This window comes from Capricornis sumatraensis, chromosome 20 (genome assembly GCF_032405125.1).
Source record: "Capricornis sumatraensis isolate serow.1 chromosome 20, serow.2, whole genome shotgun sequence".
Lineage (NCBI taxonomy): Eukaryota > Metazoa > Chordata > Mammalia > Artiodactyla > Bovidae > Capricornis > Capricornis sumatraensis.
The window spans coordinates 49,010,471-49,030,187 of NC_091088.1; the positions used below are offsets into that span (position 1 = coordinate 49,010,471).

The 19,717-nt window shown below is 49.2% G+C and overlaps 1 protein-coding gene across 1 annotated transcript in view; it reads right to left on the minus strand.

The window, feature by feature from the left end:
- Positions 1-19,403, minus strand: part of RHPN2 (rhophilin Rho GTPase binding protein 2) — a 70,751-nt gene extending 51,348 nt beyond the window's left edge. Inside the window, exons 1-2 of the mRNA XM_068992239.1 lie at positions 19,335-19,403; positions 4,812-4,927 (exon numbers count right to left, since the gene is read on the minus strand). Coding sequence (XP_068848340.1) covers positions 4,812-4,927; positions 19,335-19,403 — 185 coding nt within the window. The remainder of the gene's footprint in view (positions 1-4,811; positions 4,928-19,334) is intronic.
- Positions 19,404-19,717: the final 314 nt, after the last annotated feature.

A 19,717-nucleotide genomic window follows, 5' to 3' on the forward strand; every position in this document is an offset into this window, starting at 1 on the left:
GGGCTTCTTCCATAAGATGCCATCAGTTTAATATGGTGTGTGTGCCAGCTCCCCTGTGCACTGGCTGGGGGAGGAGCTGGCCCAAATCAGGAATGAAGAACCAGAACCTTGGTCCCTTCAACACTGATGTTCTGCACCTGGGCTGCCTTTCTGGGTGAAAATGAATCCTCTCCAGGGGTCTTCTTGGAAGAACATGGGGTTTCTCAGCTTTCACCTGTGTGTACTCCTCCTCTGAAATGCCTGTTATCTGGTACCTGAAGTTACAGCCAAAAGAGTTTCTGAGACCAACCAGGATGAGGCAGAAGGGTGTTTTAGCCCTTTCCTGCCCTGGGTCTACCTTCTGGTCTGGACCACCAAGGAGAAGCCTACTCCTTTGACAGTAAAAGTGTTAGTTATTCAGTCATGTCTGACTCTTTGCAACCCCATGGACTGTAGCTCGCCAGGCTCCTCTGTCCATGGAATTCTCCAGGCAAGAAAACTGGAGTAGGTAGCCATTCCCTTCTCCAGGGGATCTTCCTGGTTCAGGGATCGAACTTGGGTCTCCCACACTGCAGGTGGATTCTTTACTGTCTGAGCCACTAGGGAAGCCCCTACTTCCTTGGGCTTTTCATAAAGAGCCTACACATGCCGCAGAAGAATTAAAAGGTATCCCACTTACTCTCTCTGAGTGATCAACCCACCATGTGTGAACAGGGAAAGGAGGGCCACATTCAATGATCTCCTGTGGCTACTGACCACATCCACACATGTCCCTCAAGTCAGAGTTTCTGAGACCTTTTCCACCATTGAGATGTCCCATGGGATATATGGCTTCTTTGCCCCAAGTCCAAAATTTCTCTAACATCCCCATGTTTTCTCTTAAAGGTGTATGTCAATTTGCATTCTGACCCATGTATGTCCATTTATTTTAGTGTAATATTTTTCTCCCAAGTCTTTTAGTAAAATGCCCCTCTAGGAACAGGCTTGTTGACAGGCAGTACAGGCTTGTGCCAGCTTCAGAGACTTTATTGGAGCTGTGTGGCCTTAATCCATCTGACCCCAAATCCTGCTCTACCAGGGATTCAAGGAGACTGGAGTAAGCAGTGCCCAGTGCTCCCATGTGGCCACCTGGCTAAGGCAGCAGATCAGCGGGTCTGGGAGGACATCTGCTCCCAGCCCACCTCTCAGTGCAGGAAGGCAGACGCCCCCAAGGCCTTGGCTCATACATCCCCCTGCCCAGCCATCAGCCCCCCTCAGAACTGATAGTGTGAGCCGTCATGAACCTCAAATCACGCTCATACAGACCAATGTACCCCAGGGTACCCGTGTCCCAGGACTTCATCACCCTCTGGTTCAGAAGTCACAAACTGGAGGTCCATGGGGTCTTGCTTATTTGACTCTCAGGGTGTTTTCCTCCCCCTTGAACTACCTGCCAATATTTTAAAATTCAATTATCAGAAGATTTTAAAAAGGTAGGGGGTGGGAGGGTGGGGAGGGGAGTCAGATCTCTGGCTTTTCCTGAAAAAAGAAACAAGCAAAACTGAAGACCTGGCAACCCTAGCCCTTGCACTCCATGTGGGCCGCACTGGAGTTGCCCGACCCCTCCCACCCAAACAGCATATGCTCTGCTCTTCACCACAGTCCCTGGCACTCCCTGTTGCCTCACAGCACTGGTCCCTTCACTCCTTTCTAGGCCCTCCTGGCCCCAAGAAGGGAACCTAAAGCCCAAGATGTTAAATGCCTGCCCTTATTCAAAGAATCAGTTAGTTAAAATTAAGCTGTGTGACAACTTGGCTTTGAGTTTCACAAAGACCATCTGTTTTTGAGAAACATCATCACATGGCTACCCCAGCTTTTGCTCAAGGGAGGAAAGGGAGCTAGGAAAAGAGAAAGGATATTGTCTTTGCTTAGCCTGAAAAGGCACATTTAAAATACCTGCTATCTTCCAAATCAAATTCCAGGAAGCTCATGGACTCTTGGCCGATATGGATCAGAGTCGGTCTTCCCCACGAGAGATTAAGCATCAGGAAAGCAGGGTCTCACCTGAATTGCTCACGGCCTATAAAACCTGGCTCCTCACAACACCCGCCCAGCCTCAAAGCTCCCTTACTGATGCCCATAACGACCGGGACCTTTCCATTTCTACATTTGAGGATCAGTTTCCCAAACACAACCTCCCCCAAACATTCCATCTGCTCTACCTTCATCGGGAGGCTGTGGCAGAGCATTTGGGAACCTGAAAACAGACAGACAGACAGCACAGCAGGGCGCACTTTCTGACTACCCTTTGCTGGCAGGGACAGCCCCCTAATTGGCCAGCCAGGGACACCCACGGGCCAGGGCTGTGCTTGGCTAAACGCCCTATTTGTTTTTGGGAAACGGTTGGTGCCAGTTAAGTCAGATTAATAAATACCTTTAGGGTTTCCTCCAACAACATTCTCCAGAGAGGAGCACTTTGAACTTTTAGGTCACCGCAAGAATCATTAACCACCCGCACTCCACCCCCACCCCTGCCAGCTCAACACCCGAACTTGACAACGAGCCTCAGAGGGGCTGTTTGCTGGTGTCATTCACAGAGCAAGACAGACAAAACCGCCCTAGTCCCCACCTTAGCAACGCCAAGTGCCCTGGCCAAAAAGGGCCTCCCTGACCACCTTCGGTCTCCAAGGCCACGCCACGCTGCGTCACCCTCTGTCACATTTGCCTTTCACTGGCGCCCTGGAAAACATCACCTCCTGACGCGAGCGGATTTGTTTGCTTGTGTATTAAGCTTCCCCCAAGAGAGATTAAGCATCAGGAAAGCAGAGCCTTGTCTGAATTGCTCACAGCCTGATCCCTTCGCATTTCAGGCACGCCTGCCACTTAGCAGGTGCTCAGCAAATCCATTTGTTGGGGGAATGGACAGGCACAGGGTCAGGGCCCCCCCCCCCCCGCCCTCAACCGCACTGCTGGCCTGGCAAGGTGTCAACCGAAACCCAAGGCTACAGCACACACCAGCGGGGCCCTCAGCACGTCCAGCTCAGCGCACAGCAAGTCCTCCCCAAATCGGGGGGCTCTTTTGAGCTGCCCTGGCTGACGCGGTCTGCTGCGTAGTGGACCTGACAACTCCCAGGTCCAGGCTTCTCTGGGGACAGGGACACGGTCAGACATTTCAAAAGGTGACGTGTTACAGCACTGTCCCCAGTCTCCTCCAGGAACAATCTCCCTTCCGCCCCACTGGGGAAGTAGCTGGAGAAGAGGTTCCAGACACTTGGCCACCCGGGACTTGCATCGTCTGCCAGTCCATGAGTCACGAAACCAGCACAGGCACAGCACTGTCGTTCTGACCCAGGGGCAGTGGGTCACTTACGTTAATCTTCTGGGCCTCTCACAATTCTTCTGGATATCTCACAATAAAAATGCATAAGCGTAATCCATACACTTTGGAAAAGGACAGTCAAACACTGAAGTATAGTGTGACAAGTAGGAGTCACCTCTACCCTGCCTAGCTCCCAAGAGCCCCTAACAGCGTTTTCTTCATCCCTTAAAATGTATACGCAGGGCATGCTGTCCTGGGTTTTTCTTTTCTCCTACTTCATACCTCACAGATCATCCCTAAGGAACAGATTGGTTCAGAAATGAACTTAAGGAGGAGGGTGGGATGAAATGGGATATTGGGATTGACCTATATACACTACTGATACTATATATAAAAAAGATAATAACAACCTACTGTATAGGTTATATAACACAGAGAAGGCTACTTAATGTTCTGCAGTGACCCAAATGGGAAGGAAACTCCAAAAAGAGGGGATATGTGTATATGTATGGTTGATTCACTTTTCTGTACAGCAGAAATTAACAGAACATTGTATAGCAATTCAATTGCAATAAAATTGAGAAAAAAAAGTTTTTTTAATGAATTTACCCCAAGTTCATGGTGAGAAACCCTCCTCCTCTCTTCACTGAGTGCTCAGGTAAGCGGCTCATAAGGAAGAGCGGACCATACTCCTCAAACATATTTGTGACCACGAGTCTTGTAGCTTTTTTACCAACACCTGATTTGATGTATCTGGCTTTGCCCAGCAGCCTCCAAGCATCCTGGGCTCCTTAAGGCCTCCAAGAGTGAACTTGACCCACTGAAAACAGCCATTAGCCATATCCTGCCAGCTTTCCAGGTTCCAGGTCCCAGCAAACACTCCCCATCTCTTTCTGGATCTCTAGGAGGTATTTGTCTCAGTAAGCTAGTAGCATACACAGTGCCTGCCTCCCGTACACAGTGCAGAAGGTGGCATGGGGCTGGCAAGAGCTACCCCAGAACTCTGCAGAAGAAAGTCTACAGGTAAGGCTTCACTGAGTTCTATGTTTGAGAAGTTAACTATGTTACCACCAGAGCATAATAATGAGTGTCCCAAGAGCCCCAGGCCTAGGAGGCCCCTCTCATTACAGAGATGAATGCTGGCAACAGAAAGGTTCCTATCCCTTCCTTTCTCTCTGCCTTTTGTTTATACATTCAACAAATATGCAGCAAGAAGTGACTGTAGATCAGGCATAAGAAAACAGGTGGGTCCCAAGAAAGTGGGGAAAGCAAACAACAATAGGATAACTGGACCTCCCCCGTCATCCTCCCACCCCCACCACACAGACAGGCTGCATAAAATACATGTCTTTAACACAACCAACCTCTGGGTGAGACAGGGCCTGTTCCAGGTGCCAGAAATAAGGAGGAGGCTCAAAGCTAAAATCAAGAGCTGAGAGGAAGTCTGGCAGGTCGAGGAGTTTAGGAAATAGATGGATAGGCCTTAGGAGAGGCCGGGCTCCCAGTTGAGGTGGCGGAGCCAGCAGACACTTACTTCAGAAGGTTCTCAGCTCCTGTTCTCATCCGCATGGCTTTCAAGATCTTCTGGTTCAAGGCAGCCCTCTGATTCTGTAGTTTGCTCCGGCCAGTCTGCGCAAGGGGATTGCAACCCTAAGGGAAAGAAAATAAGAGAAGCCCCTTTAAAGATCAGCCACTCTAAAAATGATGACACATGTCAAACACAACAGAAAAAAATTTTTTTAAATACTCATCTTTTCTGAAAATAAAAGTAACATTAACATGGAAAATATATGAAATGCCAAAAAGTGTAAAAAAGAAAATAAAAGTCATTCACCATAACACAATGCCAAAACAGGCACTGTGAATTGACTCTGAAGTGAGTAGGAATTTCTTTCCTACTCAATTTTTTTTTAAGAAGATTTTTTTTAACGTTTATTTATTAATTTGGCCGTACCAAGTCTTTTAGTTGTGGCATGCAGGATCTTCGACTTTCATTGCACCATGTGGGACCTTTAGTTGCAGCATGAGGGATCAAGTTCCCTGACCAGGAATTGAACCCTGGCCCCCTGCATGGGGAGCTTGGAATCTTAACCACTGGACCACCAGGAAAGCCCCTGCCCACCTATTTTATATGCATATTGTTACCTTCCACATTAGTGGCTGTGTCAGGAGTTCTCCAGACCAGCCACATGACTGGAGTGTCGCAGGACTCAACATACAGTTGCACTCACAGCTGACATTTACGAGAGGTTCAATAAGGACACATAGCCAGATCACTGGGAAAAAGAGAGCTGAGAGGAATCCAAGTGCAGGCCTCCTTAGGTATGAAGGATCATACAAAGCGCACTCCTCCCCCCAGGAACAGCATGTATGCGATGCCATGGCCAGCGTTGGCCTCTCAGAAAATCAAGACTCAGGACTTCCCTGGCAGTCCAGCATTTGGGACTCCAGGCTTCTCCTGCAAGGGGCATGGGTTCAGGGTTCCTGGCTGAGGAACTAGATGTCACATGCCACAACTAAAGGTCCCCCACTAGCCTTAGGCAACCATGAACCTACTTTTTCTATCTGCACAGACTTGCTTAATCTGGACATTCCACATGATGGAATGTCTGTTGCAATGGGCTTCTGTCACTTAGTTTAAGGTTTATCCACAGTGCAGCACGTATCAGTACTTCACTTCTGTCCCTAACACTCCAGTCGATATGCACATTCATTATCCATTCATCAGTTAAAGGACATTGGGGGATGTTTTTCACTGTTGGCTCTTATGAATAGGGCTGCTTACTTCCATGGAAGTTTCTATGTGAATGAATGTCTTCCTTGCTCTTGGCTATAGATCTAAAAGTGGAATATTGTGTCAAATGGTGGTTGTTGCTGTTCAGTCTCTAAGTCATGCTCGACTCTTGGAAACTCCACGGACTGCGGCACGCCAGGCTTCCCTGTCCTTCACTGTCTCCCGGAGTTTGCTCAAAGTCATGTCCATTGAGTCAATGATGCTATTGAACCATTTCATCCTCTGTCACTCCCTTATGTCATATGGTTAATTCTCCTATGTCATAGTCATACATCATATGGTTAATTCTACGTTTAACCATTTGAGGTCAAACTCTTTTCCAAAGTGGCTACAATATCTTACATTCCCACCAGCAGTAGATGGGGACTCCAATTTACCCTTAACCTCCTCAATACTTGTTATTATTGTCTTTTTTATTATAGCCAACCTAGGATGTGTGGTATTTCCCTGTGGTTTTGCTTTGCACTTCCCTAATGGGTAAAGATGTTGAACATCTTTTCATGTTCTTATTGGCCATTTGTATATCTTTGGAGAAAGATTATTTCAGGTTTCTTGCCTATATTTAAGCCAGGTTGTCTTTTATTGTTGAGTTGATATGTATTTTTAATCTTGCCAAATTGATATGTGAGCTTTTCACTTTCATGCATTGGAGAAGGAAATGGCAACCCACTCCAGTATTCTTGCCTGGAGAATCCCAGAGACAGAGGAGCCTGGTGGGCTGCTGTCTATAGGATCGCACAGAGTCGGACAGGACTGAAGCAACTTAGCAGCAGCAGCAGCATTCTCCCAATTTGCATTTGTTATTAGTGAAGGTAAACACTTTTTTTTTCTTATATTATTGATCTGTTAAATTGTTTTTTTTTTCTGGAGAATTGTCTGTGTTCTCTGTCCATTATTTCCTGGGGTATTTAGTTTACAATCAATGTTTCACTATGAAAAGTTCAAGGTCAGGAAAAAAGTTTCCCCCCTTTTTTTTAAGATCCATGTGCCAAATTCAGCCTCCAGTTGCTCTCTCTTTCTTGGCCTCGCTGGGCAGCATGCAGGATCTTAGTTCCCTGACCAGGGATCCAACCCATGCCTCCTGTATTGAGAGCACGGAGTCTGAACCATCAGACCAACAGAAAAGTCTCTAGATTATAATCAATGTTTCATTGTGAAAAGTTTAATATCAGAAAAAAAAGTTTCCTTTTTTTTTTTGGTCTGAGCAGCTTTCGGGCACATAGTTCCCCATCAGGGATCAAACCTGGGCCACCACAGTGAGAAGCCACATCCTAAACACTGGACTGCCAAGGAATTCCCCCCTTTTGTTTGGTAAATTATAGTTGATTTACTATATAGTGTTAGTTTCAGGTGTACAGCAAAGTGATTCAAAAAGTTTCCTTTTAATCTAATAGTGTTCTTCCCACTCCAGCAGGTATTAATAGAAGCCCAGGGATCTGAAGGTTCCATTCCTTTCTAAAGCATATCTTTGAGCTCTGCCCACTGACAGGGCTTATGCTCACACCCTGGGAGTGGCTGGTGGGCAGTATTTGGCGAGGTGACTGCCCTTTCTCTCTGCGTCACTGCCTGGTCACTGTCATTGCAGCCCTGCACATACCTAGCCTCCCACACCTCTGCCCAAGCCACACCCATGGCCTTGACCCCAAGGAGGAAGAAATGGGTTATCTGCAGCCCCAGGCTTCTCAGGGATTCCCATATTAGCCGCCTTTGGACCACTGAGTCAGAAAGGAGTTGTTACATGTCTCCTTCCACAGAGATTTCTCATTCTCCCATCGCATCAGGTGGCAGAGTGGTAAAGAATCTGCCTGCCCATGCAAGAGATGCAGGTTCGATTCCTGGGTTGGGAAGATGCCCTGGAGAAGGAAATGGCAACCCACTCCAGTGTTCTTGCTTGGGAAATCCCACTGTTAGAAGAGCCTAGGGAGGTACAGTCTATGGGGTCGCAGAGAGCTGGACACGACTCAACAACTAAGCAACAACAACGTAGCAGGTGGCCACCCCCACCTGTCCCCCACGCAGCTTCCCAAATTCAAATTACACAGATAGTCACAATCTGACTTAGAATAGTCTTAAAATTAACATCTTTCACACCATTAAATGACCCCTGATTGAAAATAAAAATCAGAAAATCAGACCTAAGATTAAAATGTCTTTAATATTAAGCTAACAATATTACAGGGCTAAAATAATTGCAGGCCTCTTTCGTTTCTATTTCCCAGAATTACTATGAAGGGGTGGCTTGATCTGACTTAAAATTACATGGTTCACCAAGGCTGTGTTCTATTTTACAGAGAAGCCTTAATAACTAATTCCTTTACGGACATTCTCAGAGCTGATAAGCAGCCATTCCAGCCAAGGATAAGAACTTTTTCCTGCTCCCATACCTCACCCAGCGTCTGGCAGGCCTGGAACGGCTACACCCTAACCAGCCCACAGATGTGGGGTCAAGTTTCCAGATAAGACATAGGAATGCTTAGGATTAGATCTGATTGAGTGACTGGACCCCAAATCACATTACTTCTTACTGACAGGTAGGAATGCTGGGCCTGTTGGAAACACCAGACACACCCACAGGGCTATTTGGAAACTACCCAGAGCCCTGAGAGATGAATCTGGGTTGAGATTGTCAGAAAGACGCCCTGGAATCACAGAGGCTGCTTGCTGTCTACTGGCCCCTGCCACGGGGGCTCTCTGCTAGTGGGGACTCACAGTCACGCCTTAGTTCTTCATTGGATCCCAACAGGAGGAAGCACTGCTCCAAACTGGACTGCGGGCTTGTGCCCAGGATCTAGGCAGCACCCGTCAGACTGGCCTGGCCTGGGAACTGAGGACGGGGAGAGGGGAGCAAATGAACTGCCCTGGCCTCTAGGATCACTGTCCATAAGTCTTACAGTGAACCTGAGTCTGTCCACTATACAGAGTCTGTCAGTTTTCTGACCAGACTAAGGCTTGGGCAAGGGCGTTCGTCTCAACACACGGAAGGATGGTCCAACTGCCAACACCCGAGAAAAGCAAGTACGGAGTGCAAGTTCAGCTCTCTCACTAGCTTAGTGGGGTCCCCCATGTGTTGGACAGCCCACGTGGGCTCTGGTACAGCATCTTGGACCCCACAGTTCTAAAGCTTGGAGGATGAGTGAGCTACCCAAGATGTTAAAGGCAGGGGACTTCCCTGGTGGTCCAGGGGTTAGTTAAGACTTCATGCTCCCAGTGCAGAGGACGTGGGTTTGATCCCTGATCAGGGAACTAGATCCCACCTGCCCCAACCAAGAGTTTGCCTGAAATTAAAAAAAAAAAAAAAACATGCTGGACACAGTAAGGATGGGAGAGGGACTTTAAGCCCACATCCTTTCTGCCACTCTGAGTTGAGCTGGAGCAGCAGGAATGTGTGGGGATATCGGGACAGCTCACCTATCAATTTCCAGGCTTCCCTCTCATGGTTCCCGGCTGAGGGCTGCCTGACATCACGCACGCACACCCTTTGGCCACAGTGACCCAATTTCCACTCTCCCACCTTGTAGCCCATAACAGTCAGGCTGGCAGACTCATGCTCCCACACCTCCTTTCCAAGAGGAAGGACATCTGACTCATGCCTGGCCAACTGAAAACCAAACTCACCTCGGGTCTGATTCAAGGTGAGCACTTGACATAGGATAACCAGAGCCCATCAAGGATGGGCCTTCACTTTCCCCCATCAGCCCTGAATCTAGGAAGATGCTGAGACTGGGCAGCTGCAGCCACGTTACCAGAGCGGGGGAGTGTCTTCCCCAAAACGGAGCTAACCTGGGGGAGCAGAACTGAGAAACTGAGTCTTGGGTGACATTTGAGCCCTAGATCAAGCCAGGCCTGAAGCCGTTCCTCAGGACTTCTTAGTTCCAGGAGTCAAATGCATTCCCTTTCTTGCCTACACCATTTTTTAAAAATTGAGGGCTTTCCTGGTGGCTCAGTGGTAAAGAACCCACCTGACAATGCAGAAGACATGAGTTTGATCCCTGATCCGGGAAGATTTCACATGCCACAGAGCAACTAAGCCTGTGCACCCCAATTACCAAGCCTGCATTCTAGAGCCTGTGCTCCCCAACAAGACAAGCCACCGCAATAAGAAGCCTGCACCCTGCAACTAGAGAGCAGCCCCCACTTGCTCCAATTAGAGAAAAGCCTAGCACCGCCAAAATAAATACAATTAAAAATAATAAAAGTTAAGGTATAATTTACACATAATAAAATACACAGATTTTAAAGTACATAGCTCAGTGAGTTTGGACAAAAATACACAAACACACACACATACATACATACATATATACAGACATATACATATATATATGTGTGTGTGTGTGTGTGTGTGTGTGTATATATATATAATATACAACTCTTGTCATTCCCCAAGGCAACCAAGACTCTGGTTTCTATCATCCTAGATTTTTGTATGTTTTAGAACTTTGTATAAATGGAATTATATAGTATATATTCTTTTGTGTCTGACTTATTTTGTTCAATAGATTGCTTTGGGATTCATCCATACTGTTATATTTATGAGTGGTTTGTTCCTTTTCATTGCTGAGTAGAATTCCATTGTAAGAATGTACCATACCAGATCAAACCAGTCAGTCCTGAAGGAAAGTGAAAGTGAAAGTCGCTCAGTCATGTCCAACTCTTTGCAACCCCATGGACTATACAGTCCATGGAATTTTCCATGCCAGAATACTGGAGCAGGTAGCCATTCCCATCTCCAGGGGATCTTTCCAGCCCAGGGATCAAACCCGGGTCTCCTGCATTGCAGACGGATTCTTTACCAGCTGAGCCAGCAGGGAAGGAAATTAATCCTAACAGAAATTAACCCTGAATATTCACTGGAAGGACAGATGCTGAAGCTGAAGCTCCAACACTCTGGCCACCTAATGCGAAGAGCCAACTCACTGGAAAAGACCCTGATGCTGGGAAAGATTGAAGGCAGGAGAAGGAGACGACAGAGGACGAGATGGTTGGATGGCATCACCGACTCATTGAACATGAGTTTGAGCAAACTCCAAGAGATGGTGAAGGACATGGAAGCCTGGTGTGCTGCAGTCCACAGGGTCACAAAGAGTTGGACACAACTGAGCGACTGAACGACGACAACCATTAAAGTGACCTGAGCACCTGAATGACGACAACCACACGTAGTGTGCTTATTTGCCTAAACCATTTGGGAATAGATCTCCTGGTAACTGCAGCTAAGAAAAAGTCCTAACCAGAGTAAGTTCATCCAGAGTAAAAACTCTATGTGTTAATATACATGCACATGTCCTTTGTGAACAATCAAGTTGTTTGGCTGGGAAACAAGTATTTAAGCGCAGGATCTACGGGACTTCCCTGGTGGTACAGTGGCAAGGAATCTGCCTAGCAATGCAGGGGACACCAATTCAATCCCTGATCCAGGAAGATACCACATGCCTTGGGCAACTAAAGCCCATGGGTCACAACTACTGAAACCCATGCTTCTAGAACTCATGCTCAGCAACAAGAGAAGCTACCACAATGAGAAGACTCTGCACCGCAACGAAGAGAAGCCCCCATTCTCTGCAGCTAGAGAAAACCTGCGCACAGCAAAGAAGACCCAGCATAACCAAAAACAAACAAGCAAAAAGAGCGGGATCTAGGGACTTCCTTGCAGTCCAGTGTTAGGACTCTGCACTTCCGCTACAGGGGACATAGGTTTGACTGCTGGTCAGGGAACTAAGATCCTGCACACTGCATGGCGTGGCTCCCCCACCCCCCAAAAAAGTAAAAAGTGAAAACAGACACACACACACACACAGACAAAGAGCAGGACCTAGGCAAACACCAGAGGCAGTGGGTTTGGAAGAAAGGAAAAGCTATTCAACCTACATTTGCAGAGACTGACAATGAAAAGGCAGACAGGCCAGGTCACTGGGAAGGCAGACACAGAGGCATTGGAGGAATCTTTCCTCCCAAAAAGGAGGGGTGCGGTGGAGGGAGGGTGGGGGACTTGCTCTAGGCAGTGCCTGGCACCTGGCTCCCCCTACACCCCAGAGAACCAGTGAGGCCCTTCTTCCACACAGCCAAAGATAAAACTCACACATGTAGATATGTTTCCAGCAAACTGAGGGCACAGTGTGAACTTAAGGTCTCCAGGTCAGGAGTGAGACTGAGTGATGGGTGACCACGCAGGGTCTCCTGGTTAGAGACCCTCACACACAGCATGGAAGACGGGGTGCTTTTGGCTGCCTCTCTAGTGCGCGAAGTTATTTTCTTTGCCTTTCTCACTCCTTCCTAGGATTATGCAATCCCTCACTCAACCACCAAGCTCTGGAAAGCACAATTGTTTGTTTATAAGTTAGCCAGAAACTGACAACCAGCAAGCACAGAAATAGCATGTGATACCCTGCAATACACAAAAATACATCTAATTTAACTTTTCACCACAGTGGAGATTCAGGGCAGTTTGGATGAACAGAATCTACCTCTTCCACGTCCATAAAAATTAAAACATGAACTTGGCACTTATAAAGAGGCCTCCTGCCCTTCCACAGTCTCTGCCAGGTGCCTCCCTCCAGCATCCCCATCCATCCACACAGGGTTAGGGGTCACAGTATGAACCAAAATGTAGCTATAATCCTGAACGAGATTATTCAGTCACTTCTACAAATCTATAGACACCTATTGTGTGGGTACAAAGTGTGTGCCACTCTACAAAGATTCGTGATCACATTTCTGTGAGTCAAATGTATTTTCAGAACCAACTAACAACCCATTTATTTCAACTGGTAGAATGTATTCCCTGATGGCTTAGATGGTAAAGAATCTACCTGCAATGCAGGAGACCTGGGTTCAATCTCTGGGTCGGGAAGATCGCCTGGAGAAGGGAATGGTACCCACTTCAGTATTCTTGCCTGGAGAATTCCATGGACCAAAGAAGCCTGGTGGGCTACAGTCCATGAGGTGAGACATGACTGAGTGACTAACACACACACAGGATACACTCATTAGTTTACAGTTCTTATCTAGACCAGGGCTGGTATGTGTGTAATTTTGTACACTTCTATAATTACCTTTTTCCAAACAATCTGTTACTTCTTTTGTTGCTTGTTTTGGTCCATTGCCATATAGGATCTTAGTTCAAGGGCCAGGGATCTAACCTGGCTCCTCTCAGTAGTGAAAGCAGAGAGTCCTAACCACTGGATCACCAGGGAATTCCTGTTACGTTTCTAATACAATAATACTGGAGAAAAACAAACTAGTTCTGAAGTGGCAGTTTTTGATCCCCTGTCCTTTTCTCCTCTTAGAATCCAACAGAAACGGAATTTTCTAAGGCATATGGACCTAGCAAACTCTGTGGATCTGACCAGCAAGGCCAGACCTGCATCTTTCCCTGTTCCTGGTGCTGCAGGCAGGAGAGCTCACCCCAGGCTGGCGAGCTCACCCCAGACTGGCAACCCTTGCTGCCTGCTCTGCAGACACTCAGTCTGATGCTCGGGCTGGCTGAGCTGCACTGCACCTGCGGATCTGCTGTCCTTTATGGCCACCTCCAAGGTAGCCTTTGCGTCATGAGACTCCAGTACCTGAGCCAAAGGAGGAAGTGGTGATCAGGCTAAAGCCAATGCTCTGTATCATCAGGTGGTGGCTTGGAATCTGTCCAAATAGCCCCAGGAAGCAAGCGACATTTACAGTGTTACAGCTTATGGTGCTGACTCTCCTCTGAGTCACCTAAAACCCTGCTTCTGCCAGGGGACTCCCTCCTGGCCATAATGAAAGGTGAGGAGATGTTGGTCAACCACGACCCCTGGGCTGCTGGTGTGCACCAAAGAAGCCGGTCAGACTCTCACTAGTCATATTCAACCTGGATCCAGCCTGGCCTCTAGGATCTGGCTCAGACCATGGTGGGGTGGTGGGTGGGGGGCGGGGAGCAGATAGCATCACAAACTTTTTACACCTCCTCCTCCCGCCACCCCCACTGGGGGAAGGATTAAAAGCTCCAAGGGTGGGTTCAAACACCTGGAGAGATATCATCACCCTTCAGTAAAGATGGAGTGGATGAACCCCATAACCCAGCCTGGGCTCCTCAGCACATGTTCCCCTACGCAGATGCAGACAGATAAAGCATACACGTGTCTAACAGGAAATTATACTTCACTATGATGAATGGTGCAGAGCAGGACCTAAGAGGAGCCACTGGATCCAAAAAAAAAAAAAAAAATTCTCCTTCCTTCTCTGCTGGATCCGTGAGGAAATCCAGAGTAAACAGGGCCCGTAAACCAGGGCACAATGAACCCTGGAGCCCTGTCCAGAATGAAGACTTCTGTGAATAAGAAACAACTTCTCCTCCAGCTCTTGGGTAAAAACAATGGAGCTAAATTCATTTCAGGCCATTAGTGTTCCCAGAGGAAGGAGAGGCAGAGATAAGGTCTCACAATGCTGTACTTTGTACCAACTCTCTTCTTCCTTATACTGCTAAGCCCTTTCATTTAGGTCTTTTCAACAGCCTTGGGAAACATCTTTGTCTGATTTTTCTCCAGCTGGTTTTCTCTTGGCCAAGAACAGATCTTCCTGTGAGTTTTAGGATTACGGGCCTCAGAGAGCCCCAGAGACAGGGTCAGCTCTCAGCATGCAGCGTCTTGGTAACGTGTATTACTCTGCATTTACTCCTGGCCAAAACACACATTCTTCCAAGACACACTAGGCTGAGCATAGAAATCTGTCTGGGAAAAAGAAGCTCCATTTCCATGGGTCCTTCTTTTAAGAAAGTAATTTATTAATTATTTGTATAGAACTGTACTTCTATTTAAATATATCAGTTTAAAAAAAGAAAGAAAAAAACAATGAGAAACCAGAGAAGAGAGAAACATACTGTGACACGTGACAGACCAGAAAGTATTCGGTACTTTCTGTATGTTCTTGATTCAGAGACACTCCCACCCACCCACCCACCCAGGTTGCTCACCCAGGGGGCCAGGTCTGTGCAGGGGGTGTCCATGTCTGACCTGGGGCCAAACTGAATCCGAGTCCTCAGCTTTGTATAGCCACATCCTGCACAGCCCCAAGAAGACCTTGACTTGCCAGAGGACCTCCTTCTCTGCAAGGATTGTCTCATACATTCAGGGTCTAGGACCAGCAGGCAGAGAGGACTTTCGGGCAATTAATCTTCATTTTGTGTACAAGTCACACAATTCAGCTCTGAATATGGACCATGTACTCCCACCCCCCACTTCTTGCTCCCTGAACTACAGCAAAAGAGGCTAACTGTCTAGTCAAGCATGGCCTGAGCTATCCCAGGAAATGGGGCCCCCAAAAGGAAAGGCTACCCACTCCAGTATTCTGGCCTGGAGAATTCCATGGGCTACACAGTCCATGGGGTCGCAAAGAGTCGGACACGACTGAGCGACTTTCTCTCACTCATGAACTGCCACAGGAGCCACAATGAGTTAGGGTAAAGTGTACCCCCAGACCTGAGAGCCATCAGGCTCAGAGCTTGCTGCCACATAACAAATGCTTTTTAAATGAACAGAATAGAATGGCACATTCAAGAAAAGTACAGGGACTTCCCTGGTGGTCTAGTGGCTAAGACCCCGGGCCCCCAGTGCCAGGGGTCCAGGTTTGATCCCTGGTCAGGGAACTAGATTCCATATATCACAACTAAGAAACGGTGCAGCCAAATAAACAAGTGAGTTTTATTTTTTAATTCTGGCCGTGCCACATGGCATATGGGATATTCATTCCCCAACCAGGGATCGAACTCATACTCCCTGTGTTGGAAGCACAGTCTTAACTACTAGACCACCAGGAGAGTTCGAGAAATCATTTTTAAAAAAAAAAAAGGAGGAAAGAGAGGGAAGGCAGGATAAACAGAATAAGAATGAAGAAGTCTGACTTGACTAGAAACTAATTTGACCTGGTTAAGTGTGCATAAAATCCCCAAAGACTGGACAGGCGGCCTGCCCTGAACACCCCAGTCTCGGGGTCCTCACTCCCTGCCCCTAGTTGGCTCATCCACTCAGTATGTGCCCCAGCTGTTTCCAGTCCTCACCAGTTGGGGCCTCCGACAGCTATGACAGCTACTGTCGCTCTCTCCCTTGAATCTTCACACCATCCCAATGTCTTCACTCTCAGCTTTCAAAAGTCCCTCGACCTCCCTCCTCATTCTAAACAAACCTGCCTTCTTCTCTCTCCCATACCCCTCCAGCAACTATTTTCTCTGCCCTTCTTCCCCCTGTACTCCCCGACACTGACTTTTGCCCCCAATTCTCCACTTACTCACTTACCAAGAACCCCCTAAAGCAGGGGGTCCCCAACCTCTGAGATCTAATGCCTGATGATGTGAGGTGAAGCTGATGTAATAATAATAGAAATAAAGTGCACAATAAATTAAATCATACCAAAACCATCCCTATGCCCTGCCCCCTGGACCCCCTCCCACCCTCGCCCCCAGACCTGGTCCGTGGAAAAATTATCTTCCACGAAACCAGTCCCTGGTGCCAAAACAGTTTGGGGCCACTCCTCTGAAGGACTACATCCAAGATTTTCCGGGGTTCTTCTGACTTGTCAGCCTCATCTCTCTACTAGAAAGATCTCCTCTCAACTGCCTCGACACTGTCACCCTCTGGGCTTGTTTACCATCTCTCTGCCTGTCCCTTAAGCGAAGGTATTCTTCTCTTCTATACTGGGTCCTTTTTCACAATATCCACCACATTCCACGTTGGGGCACCTCAAAGCTGCAACTCCAGCCCGGGTACTCTCGTGGCTGCTGGGCCCACTGAGTGGACTCCCCACAGGGACCACTACTCGGATAACTCTTGGGGGCCTCAAGTCCACTGCCCCTACCTCAGCTTGCTGGTTACCCCAGCTCACTGAGGCCCCTGACCATCCCCCCAGACACTGAAGGCAGACATTCTGGACTCCGCTGAGCAGCACCTTTCCCACCATATCTGGTCCATTCGTTCTTCCAATCCCTGCTGACTGCCTTTGCTCAAGCCCTCTTCATTCCACAGCCCACAGTGGGATCCCTGCCTCCAGTCTGGATGCCATGTATGACTTAGGGGTACAAGCTGGTGGGAAGGATAGGTGGTGAGGATGTGTTTACCTAGTACTTTAAGTTACTGAAAAGTCATCAGTAGTCCCTATCACAGTAGGACAGAGACAATGAGGATTAACTCTCCACATTCCCTGCCTGGCTCCACCCTGGCCTCTCCCCCAGCGCTCACCTACTGATTTCTCAGCTTTCAAAGTGGTCTTTCTGTGGCACAGATCTCACACGTCTGGCCCTGAATGAAACACTTGGATAGGTCCCCAGGTTCCCTTTCCCTGCATCCAGGATGCATGACCCCCGAAAGGCCTGGTTCCCCGTTACATCTCCACACCCCTCAGGGCTCACTCACAAGTGTTCACAATCCAGTGCCTTCACCAGTGTTCCCTCCACCTGAAATGCTCTTCCTCCCCTCCTTCACCTCCATAACGTCTACCTGTCGTTCAAGGAGCATTTGTTCAGGGAAGGTTCCCAATCAATGCCTTTTATTAACCTGTACTAGGAACATTCTTTGGACTAGTATGATGTAACACAATGATCATTACAAGGTCTCATTTTCAGAAGAGATGCTTCTAATTGCAAACCAGTGATTCATCGTATTTCGCACCCACGATCCTCTTATCTACCATTGGAGAATCCACCTGAAAAACACTCAAGCTTTGCATCCGTTCACAGCTCCCTGGCCTTCCACCCTGTCCTATGCATATCCTCCCCAGGAAAACCTGTTCTAGAAGACCAAGGAACATAACATGGGCAGGTGTTCACCATCTCCTCTGCCCCTTCCTCTGTCATTTCCCCCAGATGGTCCAGACATCCACCTGTTCAGAAGACAAACAATTTGGGGAGGAAATGAAGTCTCAGAACGGGGGAGCCACTGGCTGGAGGCTACACTGCAATTCTGGGGGTGGGGGAGGGGCGGCAGTCAAGGTCTGAGGCCCTAGGGCTAAGATCTCAGGATTCCCTGGCCTGGCCTCCACTGCCTGTGGATTCTCTGTCCAAATGCCGCACATAATTAGAAGTTTTACTCCTGTAATTCCGTGATGACATCTTTTCACTTAAATACACCTTAAAATTACTTTTTTTTTTTTTAATGCTAAAAGCAATTTAACCAAAAAGAATTTTTCCAACTCTGTCCTCACCGGTCCCCAGAATCTTCTCCTGCCCATCCCGGAGGGACACTGCTGCTCACCAGAGAGCAAAAAACGCCCCGAGGCAGAGTCAAGGGAGAAGGAGGAAGCCGCCCAGAGCGTTTTCACTGGCTCGATCATTAGGCTTGGAACAATTAGGAATTGATTGTTCTGTGGGAAACAGTTTCACTGCCCTGTTTATAATTACGCCCTTTGCCTTCGGTCATAGAAGTTATTAAAAACACACACACAACTTCTCAACCCACCCAGTCCCGCCTGGCCAAGCCCCAAAGGCTATTTTTAGACTCGCTGGGACAGACAAGGAAGGATGGAAGGTGTCCCCGTGACTTCGGATTCAAAAACACCTTTGTAGCCCAGGCCGTGCCACCTGCCGGCATCCCAGCGACCCCGCTCCGTGGGTTGGGCCTCTTTTGAGGGGCTGAGCTACGAAGTGTTAACTTCAAGGAGAGAGGCCACCGTATGCACCGAGCTCCCGCGGAGCCGCACTCGCCGCAGGTCTCCACAGCAATCGGGTAAATCCGCTTTAGCGTAAAGTGGAAACCGGGCGAGACCGCTGCCCTCAGGTCTGCCGCGCGCAGAGAAGGAGACGAAGCCCGTCCCCTCCCGCCCACTAAAAAGTCCAAGAGGCTTACACTGGAAGCATTCTGGAGGCAAAGAGGGGACGGCAACCCTCCTGAGCGGCTCCACTTCCACGCGGCACGGCCAAGCGCTCGGGTGGAAGCTGGGCTCGCGTCGCCACGCGCCGCGACGCCAAGGGTGCCAGCGCTCGAGGAACCGTCCCTTCCCCAAGCGCGCGGGACGGCCGGCGGGGGCGACTCCGAGAGCCCCTCCTGGCCCAGTCCTCCGCCGGCACCTGCGCGGGGCGGCCCGGACGGCCCCCGACTCCCAGCCCCGGAAGTCACCTGCTCTCGGCCGCCGGGTGCACCGCCGCCGCACCCCTCACCGCGAGCCTCCTCCGAGAGCGCCCCAGGCCAGTGCGCCCCCTCCCCCTTCCGGCCTGCTCCACCCCGGCCTCGCGCTCTGCAGCCCCTTCCACAGCCAGGAAGGAAAGCGGTCTGGAGCTCGCGGACTCCCCACCCGCCCACAGCCGCCCACCTTCCGAAAGTAGCAGTGGCCCTCTTTCTCCAGCGGCTGGGGGGCCGCGGGCAGCAGCGCGTCCGTCATGCTGGCGGCACAGGAGCGCAGCACTGACTGAAGCTCTGCAGCGCGCTGGTCCCAGAGGGCGCCCGGCCCCGCCCCCGCCCCGCCTTCGCGGCCGCCCCCACCTCCAGCCCCGCCTGAGGCCTGGCCTGCAGCCCTGCAGACCTGGCGCGGCCCGCAGAGACCACGCCCCCGGCCCCGCCCCGACTCCGAACTGGCAGCGCGCAGCACTAGCCCTTGGCGAGGTCGGCGGAGCTGCGAGCTCAAGCCCCTGGGCTCTTCACTTGTCCTCCTCCCCGCCTCAGGGGCTTAATCTGGGCGCGGTTGCAGCCTCAGCC